Source organism: Dreissena polymorpha, chromosome 7 (genome assembly GCF_020536995.1).
Source record: "Dreissena polymorpha isolate Duluth1 chromosome 7, UMN_Dpol_1.0, whole genome shotgun sequence".
Classification (NCBI taxonomy): Eukaryota; Metazoa; Mollusca; class Bivalvia; order Myida; family Dreissenidae; genus Dreissena; species Dreissena polymorpha.
The window spans coordinates 70,299,161-70,322,226 of NC_068361.1; the positions used below are offsets into that span (position 1 = coordinate 70,299,161).

General features: G+C 36.6%; 2 protein-coding genes across 5 annotated transcripts in view; one reads left to right on the plus strand and one right to left on the minus strand.

Moving 5' to 3' along the window:
• Positions 1-15,838, minus strand: part of LOC127838674 (phosphorylase b kinase regulatory subunit beta-like) — a 59,065-nt gene extending 43,227 nt beyond the window's left edge. For both annotated transcript variants that reach the window (XM_052366543.1, XM_052366542.1), the window contains exons 1-7: positions 15,544-15,838; positions 8,701-8,845; positions 5,610-5,709; positions 4,002-4,169; positions 3,391-3,527; positions 1,176-1,335; positions 95-292 (exon numbers count right to left, since the gene is read on the minus strand). In XM_052366543.1, the coding sequence (XP_052222503.1) occupies positions 95-292; positions 1,176-1,335; positions 3,391-3,527; positions 4,002-4,169; positions 5,610-5,709; positions 8,701-8,845; positions 15,544-15,718 (1,083 nt within the window). In that variant the 5' untranslated portion in view covers positions 15,719-15,838. The remainder of the gene's footprint in view (positions 1-94; positions 293-1,175; positions 1,336-3,390; positions 3,528-4,001; positions 4,170-5,609; positions 5,710-8,700; positions 8,846-15,543) is intronic.
• A 3,036-nt stretch (positions 15,839-18,874) lies between these two features.
• LOC127838677 (T-cell immunomodulatory protein-like) overlaps positions 18,875-23,066 on the plus strand; it is a 75,083-nt gene continuing 70,891 nt past the window's right edge. For all 3 annotated transcript variants that reach the window (XM_052366547.1, XM_052366545.1, XM_052366546.1), the window contains exon 1: positions 18,875-19,076. In XM_052366547.1, the coding sequence (XP_052222507.1) occupies positions 18,908-19,076 (169 nt within the window). In that variant the 5' untranslated portion in view covers positions 18,875-18,907. The remainder of the gene's footprint in view (positions 19,077-23,066) is intronic.

Sequence of the window (23,066 nt, forward strand, 5' to 3'; positions counted from 1 at the left end):
ACGAGAGAAATGATTTTACAGTATTATGCAACAAAATATTGGTTGAGAGTATTGTTTGAACAAGTTTTAAATATAATTATAAAAGGATAAAAACCTTGATCTCTGCTGGTTTGTAAAACTTTCGTGTCTTATCTTCAACCACCGTTTTGTAGCCATCTCGTATGAATCGCTTCATGCCCTTTTGACCGGTCAGCTTTCGTATGACCTTGGATATTGTCCTTGACCTTATTGGTTCCTCATGGATCCCAAAGGCAGGCCAGCCCACTGTCGCCAACAATGAGGCATCCGTGTTCTAAAATAAAAATCATTCGCAACCATTTTCAAAATTAGCCCAGACATAATAACAATACCATGTTTTAATGTTTAGACAAATTTTAGAATTAGTTGGTCAACAATGGTTTTTAGAGTGGCTTTATAAAAGCCACACAATGAAACTGCCCATCGTCAGGGTCGCCATGGTATTCAATGTATTGAAACCATATCTTACTTGGTGCAGAAATAATAAGAACAAATGTTCTAAATAAGTTTCATGAAGATTGCACAAACAAATATGACTTCTCAAGTGTTAATAAACTGTTTCTTTAATTCGACCTAATGATCTTGTTTCAAATTCTATGTGTCCAAGCTTTATACTTTGCCAGGGTATTATTTGGTAAAATGTCCAGACCAAGTTTCATAAAACAATAAATATGGCCTCTAGAGGTTTTATTAGCTTTTTCTTTAACTTGACCTCTCGAACCCTAGATGACCAAGTTTCAGACTCGGCAAGAATTGCATTGGGACATATATTCATTAAAATTATGCAATAAATTTGACGCCCAACGGACAACAGACAAAAAGCCATTGCATGAGCTTGTGATGCTACAGTGTAATTAAAATGTAAAAATTTCATAATGCTTGGCTTGATTTTCTAACCTTATTGTTCTTTTTACTGAAATCAGTCATAAAGAGGATATTTGTTCATGTCAGTGTAAGATCGTCTGTTGTTTCACGAGTGATCATATAAAATATATTTTCACAAGTGGCGCAGCAGTGGTTTGCCCATGCGGTGTATGAGCAAAGGGGTCTTGCCCATATGGTGCTGAAACAGTCCTTTCTAGAATTAATGTCGTATTACATCTTTATATAATAGACTGTTTTCAGTAAAATACAAAAAAGTAACTACTGGGAGATACCTTGGAATTAGATTCCCTTGGTAGAATGCTCTCAAATATAGTCCTGTTTCTGTTGTGTGCATCGATGTCCACAAATATCACAGACCAGGACGCCCCCTGGTCTCCGAAGAGGTTCACCCCATTGACCGCTTCCAATGCTGCCTTTGCCATGCCTATCGAACTGTAAGATGAGGCGGATGAGAAGAACATTGCCAAGTATCACTATACAAACCTTGTTCTGGGAAAACCTGGGCTTTTAGCCTGTGTATTAAGTATCATTCCAGGGCAGTGTTTTTTTTCGTTAAAAATCAGGTTCGGTATTCCGCCCCATTCCCAATTGAAAAAACTATATAATTATATTTTCCCCAAATGGGTCCTAAAAATTCCCAATTGAAGGTTCCAACAATTTTTTTTATTTTTTTCTAGAATTCAACATTTTGGTTCATCTCCCATCCAACCATAATCATTTCAACTCTATAAAAAATAATACTGAAAAACACTTCTATTTTCAATTTGAAGCATTTGTTAGCAAAACAACAACAACACTAATTCCCAATTTTCCCAAACACCGCAAAATTTCACAATTTAAAGAATCCTGGCCCCATTCCAAAAATGGTGAAAAAACCCTGCAGATTAGCCAGTGCAGTCTACAGATTGCATAAGCTTATCTGGGAAGACAGTGCAGTCTACAGATTGCATAAGCTTATCTGGGAAGACAGTGCAGTCTACAGATTGCATAAGCTTATCTGGGAAGACAGTGCAGTCTACAGATTGCATAAGCTTATCTGGGAAGACAGTGCAGTCTACAGATTGCATAAGCTTATCTGGGAAGACAGTGCAGTCTACAGATTGCATAAGCTTTTCTGGGATGACAGTGCAGTCTACAGATTGCATAAGCTTATCTGGGAAGACAGTGCAGTCTACAGATTGCATAAGCTTATCTGGGAGTCTACAGATTGCATAAGCTTATCTGGGAAGACACTTTTTGCACATGCAATAAGCAGAGTTTTCCCAAACGCCACTTGTACTTTTAGAACTGTGAGAAGTGGTGAATGTGGACATGGACAATTATCAATGTTACTGGGTCTGTTTCATAATAATGCTGTTTTAACATTTTTTTATTTTTATGCCCCCCTTCAAAGAGGGGGTATATTGCTTTGCTCATGTCGGTCTGTCGGTCCGTCCACCAGGTGGTTGTCAGACGATAACTCAAGAACGCTTGGGCCTAGGATCATGAAACTTCATAGGTACATTGATCATGACTCGCAGATGACCCCTATTGATTTTGAGGTCACTAGGTTAAAGGTCAAGGTCACGGTGACCAGAAATAATAAAATGGTTTTTGAATGATAACTCAAGAACGCATACGCCTAGGATCATGAAACTTCATGGGTAGATTGATCATGACTTGCAGATGACCCCTATTGATTTTGAGGTCACTAGGTCAAAGGTCAAGGTCACGGTGACCCGAAATAGTAAAATGGTTTTCGGATGATAACTCAAGAACGCATACGCCTAGGATCATGAAACTTCATAGGTAGATTGATCATGACTTGCAGATGACCCCTATTGATTTTGAGGTCACAAGGTCAAAGGTCAAGGTCACGGTGACCCGAAATAGTAAAATGATTTTCGGATGATAACTCAAGAACGCTTTTGCCTAGGATCATGACACTTCATAGGTACATTGATTGTGACTCGCAGATGACCCCTATTTATTTTCAGGTCACTAGGTCAAAGGTCAAGGTCACAGTGACAAAAATCGTATTCACACAATGGCTGCCACTACAACGGACAGCCCATATGGAGGGCATGCATGTTTTACAAACAGCCCTTGTTTTAATATGGGCATAATGGTTTATTCAGAAGGGAACTGTTACTGAGAAACAATAGTTTTTTTCTCTTTGCCTGTGCCAGTGTTTTTTGTAAATTTATTTCACAATGCTATTTATTTCAAACAATTATTTTGTCCTTAATAATGATATGATTTTATGAAGCCAAATTTTAACTAGTCAAACAAACTTTGCCATTTTTAACATTTTTATATATACTGAACATAATTGTAAAAAAGTTAAAAAAAATCTTCAAACCTTATGTGAATTGTTATTAAAGCCCATGTTGTACTTATTTAACATAGGCACACTACAATTTTCAAATTCGCTTAAAGAATACTTTAAAACAAAGGGTTACAATTTTCAATGTACTGAAAATACCAAACAGTAATGTAAATGTGAACCTTGCATGGACCTCAGTGAAGCCAATGTTATACTTGCTGCCTCGTTCCCACATGCCATAGTCAGGCGTGCGATAGGCCCGCTCCACGTAGAACACAAGGTTCTGGACAAACGTCACCTCGTCTGTTGTGAAGATTATCTGCACATATATAGATAGTACATTATATAGATAGTACATTATATTAGTCAAAATGGCTACATGCAACCAGAATAAACCAGAACAGCCTGCGAATTACTCACATGCTATTCAGGTTTTTTGCTATTTCCTGCTCATCAGTATCTTAGGGTTGAAAATGAACACTTCAAACTTGAATCTATTAAGAAAGATCTTAAATTTAATGCCTGATGTGATAATCTGAACTGATCTGTAGGCCTGATGTTATAATCTGAACTGACCTGTAGGCCTGATGTAATAATCTGAACTGACCTGTAAGCCTGCTGTAATAATCTGAACTGACCTGTAGGCTTGATGTGATCATTTGAACTGACTTGTAGGCCTGATGTGATCATTTGAACTGACCTGTAGGCCTGATGTGATCATGTGAACTGACCTGTAGGCCGATTGTGATCATGTGAACTGACCTGTAGGATGGATGTGATCATCTGAACTGACCTGTAGGCCTGATGTGATCATCTGCACAAGGAACAGTATGTAGAGTGCTACAACGTCTATCTGCAGATGCTCAAACTCGTCATCCTTGAAGACTGGGTCCCCTGTCTGCAGGTTAAACTGACTGTGAAGTGCGTGGTCTGCCGACTGGTTCTCTTTGAACTTCTCCACCTGAGAAACAGAATATAAGCTGAAACATTTCAGCCTCAATCTGATAAACGGGGCTTAATGCATGTGCAGAATGCAGGAAAACGGGGCTTAATGCATGTGCAGAATGCAGGAAAACGGGGCTTAATGCATGTGCAGAATGCAGGAAAACGGGGCTTAATGCATGTGCAGAATGCAGGAAAACGGGGCTTAATGCATGTGCAGAATGCAGGAAAACGGGGCTTAATGCATGTGCAGAATGCAGGAAAAGGGGCTTAATGCATGTGCAGAATGCAGGAAAACGGGGCTTAATGCACGTGCAGAATGCAGTTTGCGCAAGCTAATCAGAGACAACACTTTCAACTTTTATTCTATTTTTTGTGAAAACGAAGTCTCTGCGTGACAAAATCCAGCTTAGGCTTAAAATGTCATATCTAGGACAACACTTTGCGCACATGCATGAAGGCCCATTTTTGCAGATGCTCATTACAATAAGGCTGGCTAAATATGTCATAATCTAAAATTTTAATACATTATGTAAATGAAATACAAGTCATTATTTATTGATACTTAAACAAAAATAACTTTAACAAATTTTAATTTAATAATAATTCAACTTATAAGTCAATACAATTTTTGTTATCACCAAAAATCTCCCATAACTTTGAAAGTTTGTTTACTACTCAACAGTGCTACAACTTTTAAAATTAAGTGAAAAGGATAGGATATGTATTTCACTCGAAAGGTTATGCCACCATATGAGCTGTGTTATGCTTAAATGGGTCTAAAGTCTGGTCAAGAGCTACCAAGTCATGCTAAAATGGGTCTAAAGTCTGGTCAAGAGCTACCAAGTCATGCTTAAATGGGTCTAAAGTCTGGTCAAGAGCTACCAAGTCATGCTTAAATGGGCCTAAAGTCTGGTCCAGAGCTACCAAGTCATGCTTAAATGGGCCTAAAGTCTGGTCAAGAGCTACCAAGTCATGCTTAAATGGGCCTAAAGTCTGGCCAAGAGCTACCAAGTCATGCTTAAATGGGTCTAAAGTCTGGTCCAGAGCTACCAAGTCATGCTTAAATGGGCCTAAAGTCTGGTCAAGAGCTACCAAGTCATGCTTAAATGGGTCTAAAGTCTGGTCAAGAGCTACCGAGTCATGCTTAAATGGGTCTAAAGTCTGGTCAAGAGCTACCAAGTCATGCTTAAATGGGTCTAAAGTCTGGTCAAGAGCTACCAAGTCATGCTTAAATGGGTCTAAAGTCTGGTCAAGAGCTACCAAGACCCCTAAAGAGGCCATGAAACCTTGCAAGACTTTATAGCAGACAGGGTAGCTCCTAACCAGACATCATGATTGCATAAAACCCATTTTTGCATGACGCGGGTCATATCTTATTGATGGTTTAACAACATAATTTTCTAATCACAAGCGATTTCTGTAGTGTATACTTAATGTTTTATGTATGAGACCAAACCTTGTCCGCCTGAAGCAGCCAGCAATGCAAGATGCCTCGCATGCACTTCACTGCTATCTGGGCCAGCTCATGTGTCCGACCACCATCGTTGTCAATGCGCCTGCAATGACATTTGTACAATAGCATATTATATGAAAACTAAGGGTTTTAGCATTGGGAGCAATGATTCAGAATTGTTTGTTGAAAACTTTATTTTATAGCAAATGGAATTATTGATTTTTTTATACTGGAGTGTGGTAAAAAGGTCGTGTAAAACACCTAACCCCAGGTGGTGAAAAAACACTGGGACACCAATCAAAAGGGCCCTGGTTTGAATCCCAGTCTGTGCAATGGACATTTTTAAAGGCTCACTTTTTTCACCATTTTGGGAATGGGGCCAGGTCTCTTTGGATTGGGAAAATTTGCTGCATTTTGACTAAAAGTGCTTTCAGTATTATATTTACTAAGTTTTATCTTATATGGATGGGAGATGAACAAAACATTGAGATACAAATTTGTTTAATTTTTTGTACACCTTCCATTGGGAATTTTTAGCTTCCATTTGGGAAAAATACATCCTTTTTTCCATTGGGTATGGGGCCGATTACTCAACCCAAATTTTGAATGAAAAAAACAACAACACTGGCTCCAAATCACACTAGAGATTTGCTAGAAAGTAATCCAGTGCCATGCACTGCCATCTTTCCAGCAAAAACAAAAGAATCAATAGACTTGCTCAAAATTGTGAAAGATTAAAAAAAAACATCAACACTAATCTGGGGGTTCAAGCAAAAAGGCACATGTGTCATCCTTTCAAAATCAACTGTCGTTCGAATGAAAAAGAAATGGGGCAGTTTTGTTTTTTAACACTGGGGTTTCCGTTAAACTTGATACTACCCATTGGAAATAAGTGAGTCTATTTTTAAGGCAGCTTTTTTCTAATTAATGAAGTACCAGAAAACAACAGTTTCCCAATTAGGATTTTTTTAAAATAAATTTCTCAATTGCTGTCGAAAAAATTCCCAATTGAAGGTTTAAACAAGGGACAAAATTGTCACAAAACCAGGTTTTCATTGTGAAAAAAAAATCTGATAAAGGGAGAAAACTCAAACTGAACTTTTAAAATGAACAAAAAAAATTAACCCCCTTTGTAAGTTTTTTTTTTTTTTTTAAATCTATTTTTAGTCGTGGCGACCTTGACATTGGAGATATTGACGTGATTCTTTCGTGGGACACACCGTCCCATGATGGTGAACAAATGTGCCAAATGATTTTAAAATCTCACAATGAATGACATACTTATGGCCAGGACAAGCTCATTTATGGCCATTTTTGACCTTTGAACTCAAAGTGTGACCTTGACCTTGGAGATATCGACGTAATTATTTCGCGCGACACACCGTCCAATGATGGTGAACAAATGTGCCAAATGATTTTAAAATCTGACAATGAACGACATAGTTATGGCCCGGACAAGCTTATTCCGCCAGCCCGCCAGCCAGCCAGCCCGCCCGCATTCGCCAATCTAATAACCAGTTTTTTCCTTCGGAAAACCTGGTTAAAAAAAGGGATGTGTTCGTCAGAAACACAATGCCCTCTACTGCGCTGCTTTGAAATAATTTTTTTTTGACCTTTGACCTTGAAGGATGACCTTGACCTTGAACCTCAACAACTCAAAATGTGCAGCTTCATGAGATACACATGCATGCCAAATATCAAGTTGCTATCTTCAATATTGCAAAAGTTATGGCAAATGTTAAAGTTTTTTTCGGGACGGACGAACAGACTGACATACTGACTGACGGACATTTTAACTGCTATATGCCACCCTACCGGGGGCATATTTTTTATTTATTTTTTTAAATCAATAAAATGCAACATTTAGTAAGTTTCCCTATGCAGCTCTTTGGCTTGAACCTGAATTCATATAAAATTGACAACTTTCAACATTCAAAAGTACTTGGGAGCAAAAAATCAAATACACCAATTTCTCAATATGAAAATTTGACGACATGAATTTTCCAAATTTCATGTTTTTTGCACACAATTTTCCTAATTGGGCTGGCACCGGTACTTATCCCAAATGGCGGTAAGGGTTATTCTTGACAGCAAGGTCAAATAAATACATAAGGGCATCATTCTGGGTCAACTAGGCTTAATGCATGTGCAGTCTGCAGGGAAAACATTTTCTGCCTAAACTGGATTTTCAATTAGAAGAAACTTCCTTTTAACAAACAATGCGATAAGAGTGGAGTGTCGTCACTGATTAGTGGGCTGCCCGGTCAAATCTGGGCCGACACTTTACGCACATTCATTTTTAGCCAAGTTTTCCCAGATAGGTTCAAATACTGAAACAGCTAAACTAACCTACCTGAAGGCTTGAGACAGGGCTAGACTAACCTACCTGAAGGCTTGAGACAGGGCTAGACTAACCTACCTGAAGGCTTGAGACAGGGCTAGACTGACCTACATTTTTGTACCTGAAGGCTTGAGACAGGGCTAGACTGACCTACCTGAAGGCTTGAGACAGGGCTAGACTGACCTACCTGAAGGCTTGAAACAGGGCTAATTTACCTGCCTGAAGGCTTGAGACAGGGCTAAACTAACCTACCTAAAGGCTTGAGACAGGGCTAGACTAACCTACCTGAAGGCTTGAGACAGGGCTAGACTGACCTACCTGAAGGCTTGAAACAGGGCTAGACTAACCTACCTGAAGGCTTGAGACAGGGCTAGACTGACCTACCTGAAGGCTTGAGACAGGGCTAGACTGACCTACTTGAAGGCTTGAGACAGGGCTAGACTGACCTACCTGAAGGCTTGAGACAGGGCTAGACTAACCTACCTGAAGCATTGAGACAGGGCTAGACTTACCTACCTGAAGGCTTGAGACAGGGCAAGACTAACCTACCTGAAGGCTTGAGACAGGGCTAGACTGACCTACCTGAAGGCTTGAGACAGGGCTACATGTAGACGATCCTACCTGAAGGCTTGAGACAGGGCAAGACTAACCTACCTGAAGGCTTGAGACAGGGCTAGACGGACCTACCTGAAGGCTTGAGACAGGGCTAGACTGACCTATCTGAAGGCTTGATACAGGGCTAGACTGACCTACCTGAAGGCTTGAGACAGGGCCCAGGCTGCTGCAGCACAGTATATACTGTCCCGAACTGAACCAATCTTGGAGGGGTTAATGTATGTGCCTATTCTGGGAAATAACCCCAAGGTAACACTTTGGTACTGCAGTATTTGACGTTTCACTGAAATCGCAAATAAATACACTGTCAATCCTTTATTTTAGCAATGTTTGAAATCCAAATTTTGAGCAGTAAAGTAGAAACCCTAAAATTAAAAAAGTGTGTATCAATCTAATTTATTTTCATTTAAAATGATCTGACAAATATTTTTCAATTACAATAAAAAAACGAGAACTACATTTTAATATTTTTCACCCAACTTTGTACTCAACATTTTGGAACATGATATCTGCTGTTACCATTGATACAAATTAAAATCATATTCTAATGTCAATATTATTGAGAAATAATGTTGTCAGCTTATTTTTTATAATGTTTATTTGGTATTAAACTTCAATTCTTTTTTGTTTTTTTTTATGGTATAGAAAAAAAATACATAATTGTGACACCATCATGGGCCAGTGTAAAGCTTATGTTACAGATCGCTTTTGATATCAAATAATTAATGAAATTTATTACATAAATATAAAGCTATATGGTGTCTTATTGTTAAACAATTTTGTAAATAAATAATTAATTTAAAATGCATATCACGACTTTTCTGAATCCATGGGATTTTAACTGTAATTATTTTAATACTTATTGTAAACGTTGATTAATTGCTTATTCAATGTCGTAGTTAAGGTCATTTTTCTTTAGGATAAAAAAGTCCAGTTCATCTAATCCATAGTTTCACTTTTACCCACTTGACTTGTACTCTTTTAATAGAAAAGGTTCATCTGCATTTTTTAAGAGTCATAAAACTTTGCATGAATAAGGTCTTGATTGTCATTTAATATGTTATTTGAAGGTGACACATGGTATCTTATATTAATAACGGAATCTACACATCTGAAGAATGTGGTGTTACAGACATACCAATTAACACTTTTAATCCACCCTTGGGACATCGTCTCCCACTGAGGGAATGCTTTCGCGCCTCAATCAAAGACGTTTTATAAACGAAGAAAAACTTCACTTATTTTGTTCGAGATTTATTTTAAATCTAAAATTTAAAATGAAAAATTAATAAAGAAATTAATGTATCTGGAAAATTATATTTAAATTTATCTAAGGCTACATATGTGTCATGTTGAACACTTTTATGGTAAATTTATATTTTATTAATAAATATAACAAGACTATTGCCAAGCAATATATGTCCCCTACCTGCTCCACCATTGTCAGAAATTCCACTATTGTCAGATTTTTTTATATTTGTTGCCATTACAACCAGAATTCTTGATGTAGGAACAAAATGAAATGACGTTCATAATATCAATATTGCCATCTATCTATGTTTCAAGTTTCATTAAAAAATATTAAGAACTTTAAAAGTTATCGCAGGATCCAGAAAAACCACCATTTTCAGCAGTATTTCTAGTCTATTTGTTGCCATAGCAACCATAATTTTTGACGTAGGAGCGAAATGAAATGACGTGCATTATGTCCATATTGCCATCTATTCATGTTCCAAGGTTCAAGAAAAAATATTAAGAACTTTTTAAGTTATCACAGGATCCAGAAAAGTTGACTGACGGACGGACTGGAAACAAAACCATTAGTCCCCTCCAGTGAAACTGGTAAGGGACTAATAATCAAATAAATGATTGCCAATGAATGGAAATACTCTAGTCCATATAAACCGACTCCCAGAGCCTTTGATAATTTTTGCTATGGCGCCTCTGGCAGTCCATATGCACCCCTTCATAAACATGGGTGCAGTTCAGCGCAGCGAATCTGTGCGCTTCACTAAACAGACGTCGTTCGAGACAAATTGAGGCAGTGATTTTTTTGCCCCAAATTACCGCCGATATTCGGCTGCTTCCCAATTGCAAAAAATGACGTTTTTTCCCAAAAATCTGACCAAAATTTCCCAAAAAATGACCAAATTTTCCGAATAAAGCCAATAAGATTACAATGTCAATTAGCGTTAATTGCGTAGAACGAGTGCCGATCCAGCTTGTCGAGTCTTCGCCGAATGACAACTGACTTACGAATGTTCGCGAATGTAGCTGAATACGATTTTACGTTAGCTATCCACACATCTCTCTCTATATTGTGGAGGATACCGACGATAGTCGATGTATCCCGATTGTTAACGCCTGTTTTTACACACGTCCAAGATGGCGGCAAGCTGACGGGAAGTTTGCGATGAGCAGCGAAAATGATCAATAACACTAAAATTAACAGCGGACATCACATGGTTATTAGGAGATAATTTAATGTGTGTGTCAATTAACGCAAAATACTACGTTTGAGATGAACAACAACACATATTTATTAGAAATCTTCACAGTGAATGTGCGTCACGGAAATCTGTGTAGGGAAATTGGAGTTAGTTTACTCACAAAGTTAAAGCATTTAAGATGGGTATCGTTCGAAAATGGAAAGAGACAAACATGATTTGATTTATATGTTAGTGGATCTGTGTATAATCAGATTCATATGCATATTCTGCTTTATTATGTTTGTCACGCTGTATAGTTTGGTGAAACGGCATTGAACTGAGGATGTCAATTGTGCAAGATATTAAAGGGATCTTTTCACGCTTTGGTAAATTGACAAAATTGAAAAAAGTTGTTTCAGATTCGTAAGTTTTCGTTTTAGTTATGATATTTGTGAGGAAACAGTAATACTGAACATTAAACATGTTCTAATATAGCCATTATATGCATCTTTTGACGATTTTAAAACCTAAAAATTATAAAGCGTTGCAACGCGAAACGATTCAATAATTTGGAGAGTTCTGTTTTTGTCGTTAAATTTTGTGAAACTACGAAGATTGCTTATATAAGGTATAAAATACGTCAAGAATGTGTACTTGGCGGAATAGCTCAGTAGGCTAAAGCGTTTTACTTCAGGACTCTGGCAGGACTCCAGGGGTCACTGGTTCGAAACATGCTCCGGGCAATGTTCTTTTCCTTTTTTTATTTTTTTTCTTGATTTTTTACTGGAGCTTTTACGATCCAATGTTTACATTTATCAATATAAAGCATTTAATGAATAAGTTAAAAAAATGCCAAAATCTGTGAAAAGGCCCCTTTAAAAGGTAAACAAATAAAATGTATTATTTTAGCTCCATTTAATACAACATTAACACAGCAAGAACACTTAAGCATGTTTTTTAATATTTGTTAATGTTTTCACCATATCATATTTTACTTTAAAAAACATCCAGAATTAAATTCATACTCTTAAAGAGATTATGATGAAATCATAATGGTACATATATATTGAAGAATCTATAGATTATCGCAAGTTTAATACCCATGTGGAAGGATATTAACTAAACGTTGTAAGAAGACATGAAAGCAACACTTTATAATATAAAAATGCTGTCAAACATGAACTTAGCAATTTGTATTCTGTTCTTTATAATAATCATATTTATAATGTTTCCCAATTTCATGGTTTATCACGCTATTTTTCCCAATTTCATGGTTTATCACGCTAATTTTCCCAATCCAAATGCCACAGGCTGTAACAAAATTTTTTTTATAAAAAATCACTGTGAGGAAAATAATGAATAAACTTCATAAACATGTTAAATTTACCTGAATGGCAACCTACAGATGTTATCCTTTGCATGCACCCTATAAAACACGACGATGTTTCAACACACTTTTCTCCCTGACATGTTTATGTTTAAATTTGAAACAGTGTATTCTGTATTGAATACCACATCGTTATTGACTTTATAGACAGGAGCACATAACCCTGACGTGCAAAATATTGGTGTACTGCAACCTAACCAATATTGGGTCAATTTTCCAATATGGCGGATACAGCATACAAAACAAAACCTAAGTCAATAAAATCAATAATTTCTTGCTTTAATGGTACCATTTGGATGGGTTTGTGGTTTAGATAGGTAAGCTTTGATAAGTTCTTGCAGTTTCAGTGTTCCTTAACCCTTGCATTGTTGATAACATTTTGCACCCATGGACAAGAGAGAGCGCATTGCAACTCAAAGCAGCCCATTGGGCTATAAAGCTTAAGGTTGAATTATTGCAACTAGGAAACAGTCGTCGAAATTCGCACTAGTCCGACAGCAAAAACTAGTATTTTTTCTTTCGGGCTTGTAGGAAATCCAATATTACAAGCCAGACGTGCTTGTACAATTCATTAAACAAAAAACGAGTTCCACTTTCATTTTCAATATTTGTAAACAATGTTTTGAGCCGCTTAAATCAACAGCCGCTTATGTTTTAACACTCTGCGCACACGTGCTGGGCAATCAGCGGATAATTAGATTACTGCGCATAAAGCGCATGGTTTTGTGATTCCCCGATTACTATTATGTAAAATAAATGTTTTGCGTTGCGTTCGGGACACAGAGAGTAATGGCCGAACAGTTGTCATTCAAGTACGTCGTTGAGGAATGCGAATCTGAGGTAACTGTGATTGACGCATTTGTCAACTGGCTTTTTGTAGAAAAACCTGGCACTTAATTGCTTATATACAGTACACTCCACGCGTTTTCCCCAATTTCCCTCCATACTCCGCGGGTTTCGACCTGGAGGGAGATTAAGAAAATCCCGCTATACGCGGCGTTTGCATGATTTTGGACGCGGCGGTTAACGATCGGCAAAACTGATTAACCGACGCGGCGGCCCTCGGCGTTGGCAACGCGGGGGAAACTCCGCGTTTTACGAGATAACGATCAATTTAATTTTGTTTGACTTCCTGATTTTCAAATAAAATTACATTTATTACAAGTGCATACATGTACATGTAGTATAATATTTACAATTAAAAAAAACAACCAAGATAGATCGATCCCGACGTGGTTGTAGAAGTAGTTGTGGTTGTATAGAAATTTCGTTGATTTACGACACACAAAACGTCGTCTTTTAACTAATACTTACCAATTAATATAAACACAGTTTGCAACATTGTTTTTATTTTGATAATTTAATCCAAAGTTTTCATGTTAGCAGGTGATTTTCTATAATGAACATGTATACAAATGACCAAGGACCCTAAAAATCTCGCAAATCTGTGTGAATTGACAGTTTGACGTAATCAAAGAAAAGCCGCTTCCTGTCTAAAGGCATAACTTACTCAAGTAAACACGTTCAACGAATGCATAAGGAATGGTTTTAATTGTCGGAACAAAGTCTATTCTCTGCTCGCTAATGCATTGATTTTCTCTTTGTTTGTAGGTTATTCCATTGATTGCTAAAAGGTTGTAACTATTGAGTTGATAATTGCATTTAATATTCACAGTTGTATTCTTGTTGCGTCGACATTCTAAACAATGTTTACCAGTAATTATGGACCAAATCGGCAGAGTGACATTCACACATGTTAATCCCTTTTGTCAAAACACCGAATACAGCAGTCTACACAATAGGTCAGTAGACAAGCTTTGCGTGTTTTCATAACGTCAAACACTTAAAATCCAGTTCCGCCCAGATGTCTTCTGTAATCAGTTTACAGTACAATTAGTGTTAAAATAATTACTCTACTAAAATACCGTAACGATAAAGATTCGGCGTGTTCGATTTGAAATTATTTTAGAAGAAATATCAACTTATTCGCGATATAATTTCGTTAATAAATACCAAAGAAACTTTTAACCGAAATCAACAATGTTCTCTGCGCTACAAAGTTTGTATAAAAAAAATCAATACACGCACGCTTTGCAGGAGTATACATTGTACCTTGACCTTGTACATTGCAGCATAATTTTCGCGCGCTTTTGTCGGGAAATATATATGACTGTATATTGGAAGCATTTGTAAACGTCGTGTTAACAATTAAAAATCGTAGTGTGTCTCGGATTACTAATTATTATTCTCATTTGGAAATTTTACGGAACATTTATTCTTGTGTCGTATGTGTTATGATTTAAATATTAATTTGTCAAATGTATTATATTAGACTAATTCATATTGTAGACGTACCTGTGAATTAAAAAACATAATTTTTATACGTATTAATTTTCTATACAATTATCTTTTTATACATGTACTACAGTATTTAAACAATTTATTATAACAATGTTTTTATTTTTTGGCATGCCCAGTAGCACACTGCTAACGAGGCGTTGCGAGGCGATCACTGATAAGAACGGAAGGTGTCTGCATTTACCGACTAGCCTAAAGTAATACACGCCGCGGGAATTAGCGAACGCGGCGTAACGCCGAGCGTTTTATCGAGTTCACCTCGCTCTTCCAACGCCGCGTGAACACTCGCTAGCAGAAAAAACCCGCGGAGGGAGCGCGTTTTTTGGGGAAAACGCGTGGAGTGTACTGTATTTTCGAGTGGTTCAGGTTTGCTCTCTCTTTCACATGGATATATGGGATAACTTTCTGCTAATTTTTTACCTAAACTTTATGTATATATTTATAATTGTGATTTGATTGAAATCCGTGTGTGAAATTAATTTCTTCTTATTTTAGGATCTGAAAGAGACTGGCTCAGATGACGAGGAAGCTAACTTGGATGAGGATGAAATTAATAAGAGATTTGTGTTGTATTCTAAAGATTGAATAAATGAATGCTTCTTTGGATGTTTTATGTTATGTTTATCTGCATTTTTAACAAAAATGTTTGGGCCAGTAAAATCTGACTCGGGCTTGTTCAAATTTTCATAGTTCTAGCCTGACTTGCTTGTAAATTTAAATCTCAATTTCAATGACTGAGGAAATACAGTTACTCAACCCAATAACAAACAATACGTTGTAATTTAATTAAGCATTAACGTGACTTACAGACGGCATATTGCTCGTCTAGTTCTTTTTTGAGATCCTTTTCTGGGGTTGATTCCTCCAACCCACTGATTCTGTTGTCATTTATCTGAGTAGATCCCGCTCTGCCACTTAATATTGCCCCTACTTCGTAACTGACGCTCGATAAACGACGCTTCACTGGCGAATTCAAAGCCATGTCTACTACTGCAACATTTGCAGCTGATTAAATAATCTTCAATGCGCGTGAATTAAAAACCTTATATGAACATGTATTTACTCTTTTATTTGACATTCGTCCTTGACATTTTGTTGTTGTTGTTGTTATTAAAATGAAAGTTGATTTTAGACTGGTTGGTACAATTTAAACCGGTCCCAAGTTAAAACGGTCGAAAAATATGCTCGATCAAATCCCTTTCTATATAACCAACCACGAAATAAATGCCGAGCCACGTGATACAATAATGACATCTTAAGGTATCAACGGCAACGACATGCTTTTTTTACTTCTTTCTAAATATATGTATTTTAATTATTATTTAACAAAAAGTATACACTATTTCAAAATATAATAGAAAATGATACTACCGGTATGTATTTCTTTTGACCTTGCGGTCAAGGATAACCCATTAAGTGCAAGCACTTATTTCCAATCGGGTCCTTTTGATTTTTGCTGAAGAGACAGCAAGCAAAAGAAATACAAGGAATCCGGGTGCGATACCCTAGCTCTTTGCGAAAAGATCCCTTGGTTCTTTTACGTGCTAAGTGTATAGCACCGATACACGCGAGAATTACCTGGGTTTCATACCAGTACATCTCTAGTTGGGTGGGAAACACTTGGAGCATTTCTGAAATGTCCAGTGCTCCGGTCAGGAATTGAACCGGGGACCTCTGGAATGGTAGACCAGTGTGTTACCACTAGACCGCCGCACCACTCTATATAATACTTTAACAAAAAATCCACCCTTCCTTGTGATGGCAGTGATTATCGCCAGTAGCCGTTGGGAGATAACCGCTGCGTGGTGTTTGGCTCTAAGTCAGCCGAAAACTCCCGTTTAAAACTGAAAACAATAGGCACTGAATTCACGAGTTCTATCCATCTAGATCTGGAGGATTTCAAGTTGGAAATCCGAGTGATATTCTACATATCTGAACTTTTTTTTAATTGTTTACAGTTAAACAAGTGTAACATAATAATATATTAATTACATAAAAGTAACACATATAAACTAATAGGTTTAAAAAGGGTTTAAAAAGCTATAAGGCGTATATCCCGAAATATAATGATGGTGAAACATTTAAAACAAAAGTTTACTTGATGTTGTAGTTTTTTCCCATGTTAGTTGCTTTTCCACCGAATGAAATTCTTGTTATGAAGTGCATATATATTTCAACCATACAATAGTATTCGTAGGTAAAAATTATACAACGTGAGATCACATCATATGTGTCCTCATATGGCTCATTATTATTTTTTCTTTTTCAGTTGGGATATAATTTTTCCCAAATAAATATAGTTGAAACTTTCATATAAGTTCCATGAACTGCATGTCACATAATTTTATACATATTGGAAAAATGCGCAATATTGGTTCGCTTTCAACTTTAATATGAAAATGAATTTCTTTGTGATTTTCGAGGTTTCATTTTAAATGGTTATCCGTGATATATATTGATAATTATAATTACATTTTTCACCACGCATTGATTGTTTATGGAATGTAACAGAATACGTGTTTAAAAGATTATCATACATGTTATGTTGTAATTTAATTTGAAAAAAAGTGAAGTTAAAAGAATGCATTGTTGTGAATGATTGAATGCACATTGTTTATTGCTCATGTGTACATTTCGTTTGCCTTCATTGCCTTGTCCGACAAAACGTCATGCAAAATAAAATTTTGAGATTTATTGAAGATTACGAACCAAGAACCTCCATTACCAATGATGATTTTGTACAATTGAAAATGTTAAATGTGGTAAACAGAGTGAAACAACCTAAATAAAGTTATATGCATAAAATTTATTATGGAAAATGTCCTTCATATCTCAGCGAGAAGTTTGAAAAATCATCAAGATCTGGAAAAAGTAATTTCATAATAACTGTGACAAATGCTTATTTAAAAATACATTCAAATACTCTGGGTCTACAGACTGATAGGTCTTCAAGGTCAAAGGTCAAATATGTGGGTCAAAATCGCTCATTTAATGTACACTTTTGCAGTATTTCAATATTCAAGATAGCAACTTGATATTTGGCATGCATGTGTATCTCATGAAGCTGCACATTTTGAGTGGTGAAAGGTCAAGGTCAAGGTCATCTTTCAAGGTCAGATTGTCAAATATATGTGGCCAAAATCGCTCATTTTATGAGTACTTTTGCAATATTGAAGATAGCAACTTGATATTTGGCATGCATGTGTATCTCATGGAGGTGCACATTTTGAGTGGTGAAAAGTCAAGGACAAGGTCATCCTTCAAGGTCAGAGGTCAAATATATGTGGCCCAAATCGCTAATTTTATGAATACTTTTGCAATATTGAAGATAGCAACTTGATATTTGGCATGCATGTGTATCTTATGGAGCTGCACATTTTTAGTGGTGAAAGGTCAAGGTCAAGGTCATCCTTTAAGGTCAAATATATGGGTCAAAATTGCTCATGTAATGTCACTTCTGCAATATTGAAGCTAGCAATTTTATTTTTGAAATGCATGTTTATCTCATGGAGCTGCACATTTTGAGTAGTGAATGGTCAAGGTCAAGGTCATCCTACAAGGTCAAACGTCATATAGGGAGACAATGTGTTTCACAAACACATCTTGTGTTTTCTCGTACTTTTAATGGACCCATTGGACATAAGTTTTTAGCTTAATGGGTTTTCCATAGTTCAGTTATTGCATTTCAATTGATAACTAATGTTTATAACTGTTATATAATATATAACATTAGTCAATATTTTGACGTTGTAATATATTGTATTATGCCCTGATGAGCTATGCGAAACGCGTTGGCTAAATCAATATATCTTTAAAATCCCAGACACGTGTTTTTACTTTTATTATATATATATATATATATATATATATATATATATATATATATATATATATATATATATATATATATATATATATATATATATTATTATTATATTTATTTAAATATGTATATAGTATTTGATAATAACAGCTGTCAGAATAACATTGGTGTAACTATGTTTTTATGCTTTTATGTATTGTGATATTGTTATATGCGTTTGACCTAGAATGTAAATATATAAATAAATAAATAAATAACGTTCTTGTTTTGGCGTAATAAATTCGGACCGTCCTGACCCGAAGTAAGGAACCAGACTGTATTTACAAAATTAACTTCCGTATTAGCAAAATGTGTCATATTTTGTCGAAAATATTACTATTTAACTTTATTTGTCAATATCTTTCACTATCAGACGTGACAGACAAAATATTTGGTCATACACCTAGCGGATACATCGCGGCGTTTGGTGATTTCGACGCTGACAAGCACACAGACATATTTGTTATTTCGGATAAAGGTTGTTATGAAAATTCGGATAACACATTTATTCGGAATAGTTATACTTAAAGCTTTTATGTGTATATAGGTCCAACAAAAAGCGAACCAAGCTTCATATAGCTGGTAGTTGTAATATTGCAACTACAATTCAGGATAAATAGGAAATGCAATAGATTGTAACTATTCCTTTTTTTATACGCCCGCAGTGCTTTCCACAGAATTTTTGTTAGGTGCCCCGGGGTTGATAGGGGTGGTTTGGGAGAGGTGTCCACTCTCGACATTGATTTTATTTAATTTAATGTGTCAATTGACGTTCTGTGGTGCGTTATAACTCAAATAAAAATAGCGTCAAAAGACGTCATTTGGTTCGCTATGACTCTTCAAGAAAATCCCCCAGTCATTTAAAAATATAAAATATATTGTTTAATTGTTTTAAAACTTTTCCGCATAGATAGTAAAATCCCGACTCGAACTAGTCCCCAATACATCCATTTCCACCCGACTCTATTACTGTACTTATGACTTTTCAAGCTTTTATTTATTACCCGATAATACGGTTTATTCCGATTTTATAAATCACTTTCTGGTAAATACTGACGATAAAAGCTCTCAATTAATTTTTAAACACAAACCTTGCCGTTTTTCTATTGTATCAAATAAATTTTAAGTGACTATTTATATTTTACCCTTTATTTATATTTTACCCTTTCCCGCATAGATACGCATAATCTCGTCTCGATCAATTTCTTAATATACAGTACAGCCAAAGCGGCACAAACATAATCCGCGGCTACGCCACGGCCAGATTATTAGCACAAGGCGGCCGAATCGTGTGTTGACGCGGCGTAGCGCGGTCGCACTCGGCATCGATCCGCGCAACGACGCCGAGTCTGTATTAACCTCGCGTACTTTCGCGGAGTAAATCCGCCGCATACGTACGCGGCGGATCGAGTGAAAAGATATCCACCTACATGTACATACATGAATGTGTAGCGTAGAATTAATTACGCGCAACTGTTAATGTTTCGTTCGATAATCATTATTAAATTTGTAATCCGAAACACTTCCGAATTTTAATGCTAACGCGACATTTGGCAAATTCTAGCGTCAAATGAACAGTGCTGAAATATCCTTTGTTTCATAAAAAGCGCGCACAAATTATGCAGACATGTAGAACGTCGTTTGGACAGTTTGGGTGTATTTTGTGTTGTATAAATACATGAACATCACGTCAGGCGTAAATCGCGTGTTTAGTGGGGAAAAAACGCCCCGATTAGACGTTATTTCATCATCTCTTTAAATAGTAACAAATGCCAAAATGTATTTGATACTAAAGGAAATATCCAGAATGTTTGTGTATCGTAAATATTTACCAGCATTTGCTTCAAAAATGGAATATACGGGATTATCGGGTAGTTAGTAGCGATATTAACTATATAATATGAACAAAATAAAACGTGTTTATATACGCATATTCAAACAATAGTTATAATAAGCTGATAATTAACAAAACAACAAATACGTCATCACCGTCTTGATTATTGATGTGGCTTCAAACTGCTAATTTTCTCAGCTTAAATATTATAGCAAAATCAACATGCAATTAATTTATAAATCCACCATATGCTGGAGCCATGACCACTTGTATGTGCGAAAACATAATTACGTGACCTTGTTTATGTGTGAAATACATACACTACGGGTGGGAAACAAACTTAATTGGCCAGACACATTAACAATGCTTACATGTATATGCTAATACAATCCGCGCACAATAAATTTATTATGATTTTAATTATTATTATAATTGTTATTTCAAAATTTGTTAACTACATGTAACTAATAATTTTTAAAAGATTTTTTATTTCATGATGCCAGCGACTCGGCATCATGTCGCGGATCGCGGCATGCCTCGGCGGACAGATGCGAAGTTTCGAGGCGAAATGCGACTTGCCGCCGCATACTGACGCGGCTTCGACGACTGACTTGGCATCGACTCGTTTCACCTTGCCGCCGCGGATCGCAAAATACGTTTGTTCCGCTTTGGCTGTACTGTATCCGTATCAACCATACCTTCTATCTATTACTGCATACTTACTACTTTTCCAGTCGCTACTCATTACCCGATAATCCCGTATATTCCAGTTTTAAAGCAAATTCTGGTAAATATTTACGATAAAAGTGCTCAAGAATTAAAAACAAATTCGCCATATTTTCTTAAGTATCAAATAAATTTTGGCATGTGTTACTATTTAAAGATGTGATGAAATATCTCCAATCAGGGTGTTTTTTTTTTCACAGAACACGCGTAAATCGCCTGACATGATTTTCATGTTTTTATACAGCACAAAATACATCCACACTTTCCATGCGACGTTCTACATGTCTGCATATTTTTCGCGCGCTTTTTATTAAGACAAAGGATAATACACTGTTTATTTGACGCTACAATTTGTTAATGTCGCGTTAGCATTAAAATTCGGAAGCGTGTTTCGGATTACAAATTGATAATGCTCATTTGAAAATCAAACGAAACATTGACAGTTGTGCGTAATTAATTCAACGATTATTTGTTAAAGCGCATTACGTGTCTAATAAATGTCAGAAAAACGAAGTTGATCTGTTCTATAAATGGACATGATGAAATAAACATGTACTGGAATTGAATTGTGTTGGCATATTTGCAAAACTTACTCGCTACAAGTAAGTTATTGCTTACCACTTGCAATTAATTTCTCGTATTAATTGTGTCATGAGTAACACTTGTTTACAGTGAAAAGGTGTGATGATGATGCCCGAAACTGTCTTTAATGTACTGTTCTAGTTACCGGTTTAATATTACGTAAATGGTACAACTCCTTGCTAATCAAGCTGTGATAAACTCTTACTTCGTGCTCGACGTCAATAAAAAATAATATCAATAGTTAACCCCGCCCTCATAAGCATTCGCGTAAACGATTTGACGATGAACATCACAGTTTGACGACTGGAAAGTTACCTGAGAGTTTCCTGTGTTACATCCGTGCCAAAATAAATGACTGTGTAATGTGGCTAGAATAATCGATACGCGCGTCATGCTATCTCCTATCAGTGGATTATCTATGACCCCATGTGGTGTTTATGGCGATTACATGCGAAAGTAGGTACCAAGTGCTCTTTTAAAACAGGGAATATTGATACACTGATAAAGAAACCTTGAATTTCTTCACATTCTCTATTTTCTTTTACTATAAAAATGCACTGATCGGAAAAGTTCAAGCGCCCCGGGGACTCTGATTTCGAAATTCAAGCGCCCCGGCAAGGGACCGTTTAATGGCCTGTGGAAAACCCTGGCCCGTTTTAAAAAACTGGGACATATGATAGTTTCACCTTGGCGGCTGGCGGGTGGATGGGCGGGCGGGCAGGCGGCGTCCACAGCAGTGTCCGCTCTCTAATTCAAATAGTGTTTATCTGATCTTCACCAAACTTGGTCAGAAGTTGTATCTAAACAATATCTAGGTCAAGTTCGAATCTGGGTCTTGCCGGGTCAAAAACTAGGTTACAGGGTCACTTTGTGCATTTCAAGCATTTTGCATGGTGTCCCCTCTCTAATTGAAGTAGTTTTCATCCGATCTTCACTAAACTTGGTCAGAAGTTGTATCTGGACAATATCTAGGTCAAGTTCAAATATGGGTCATGCCGGTTCAAAAACTAGGTCACGGGGTCACTTAGTGCATTTCAAGAATTTAACATGGTGTCCGCTCTCTAATTGAAGTAGTTTTCATCCGATAATCGCCAAACTTGGTGAGAAGTTGTATCTAGACAATATTTAGGTCAAGTTCGAATATGGGTCATGCCAGGTCAAAAACTAGGTCACAGGGTCACTTAAACCATTTCAAGCATTTAGCACGGTGTCCGCTCTCTAAATTAGTACTTGAAGTAGTTTTCATCCGATCGTCACCAAATTGGGTCAGAAGTTGTGTCTAGACAATATCTACATGTAGGTCAAGTTCAAATATGGGTCATGCCA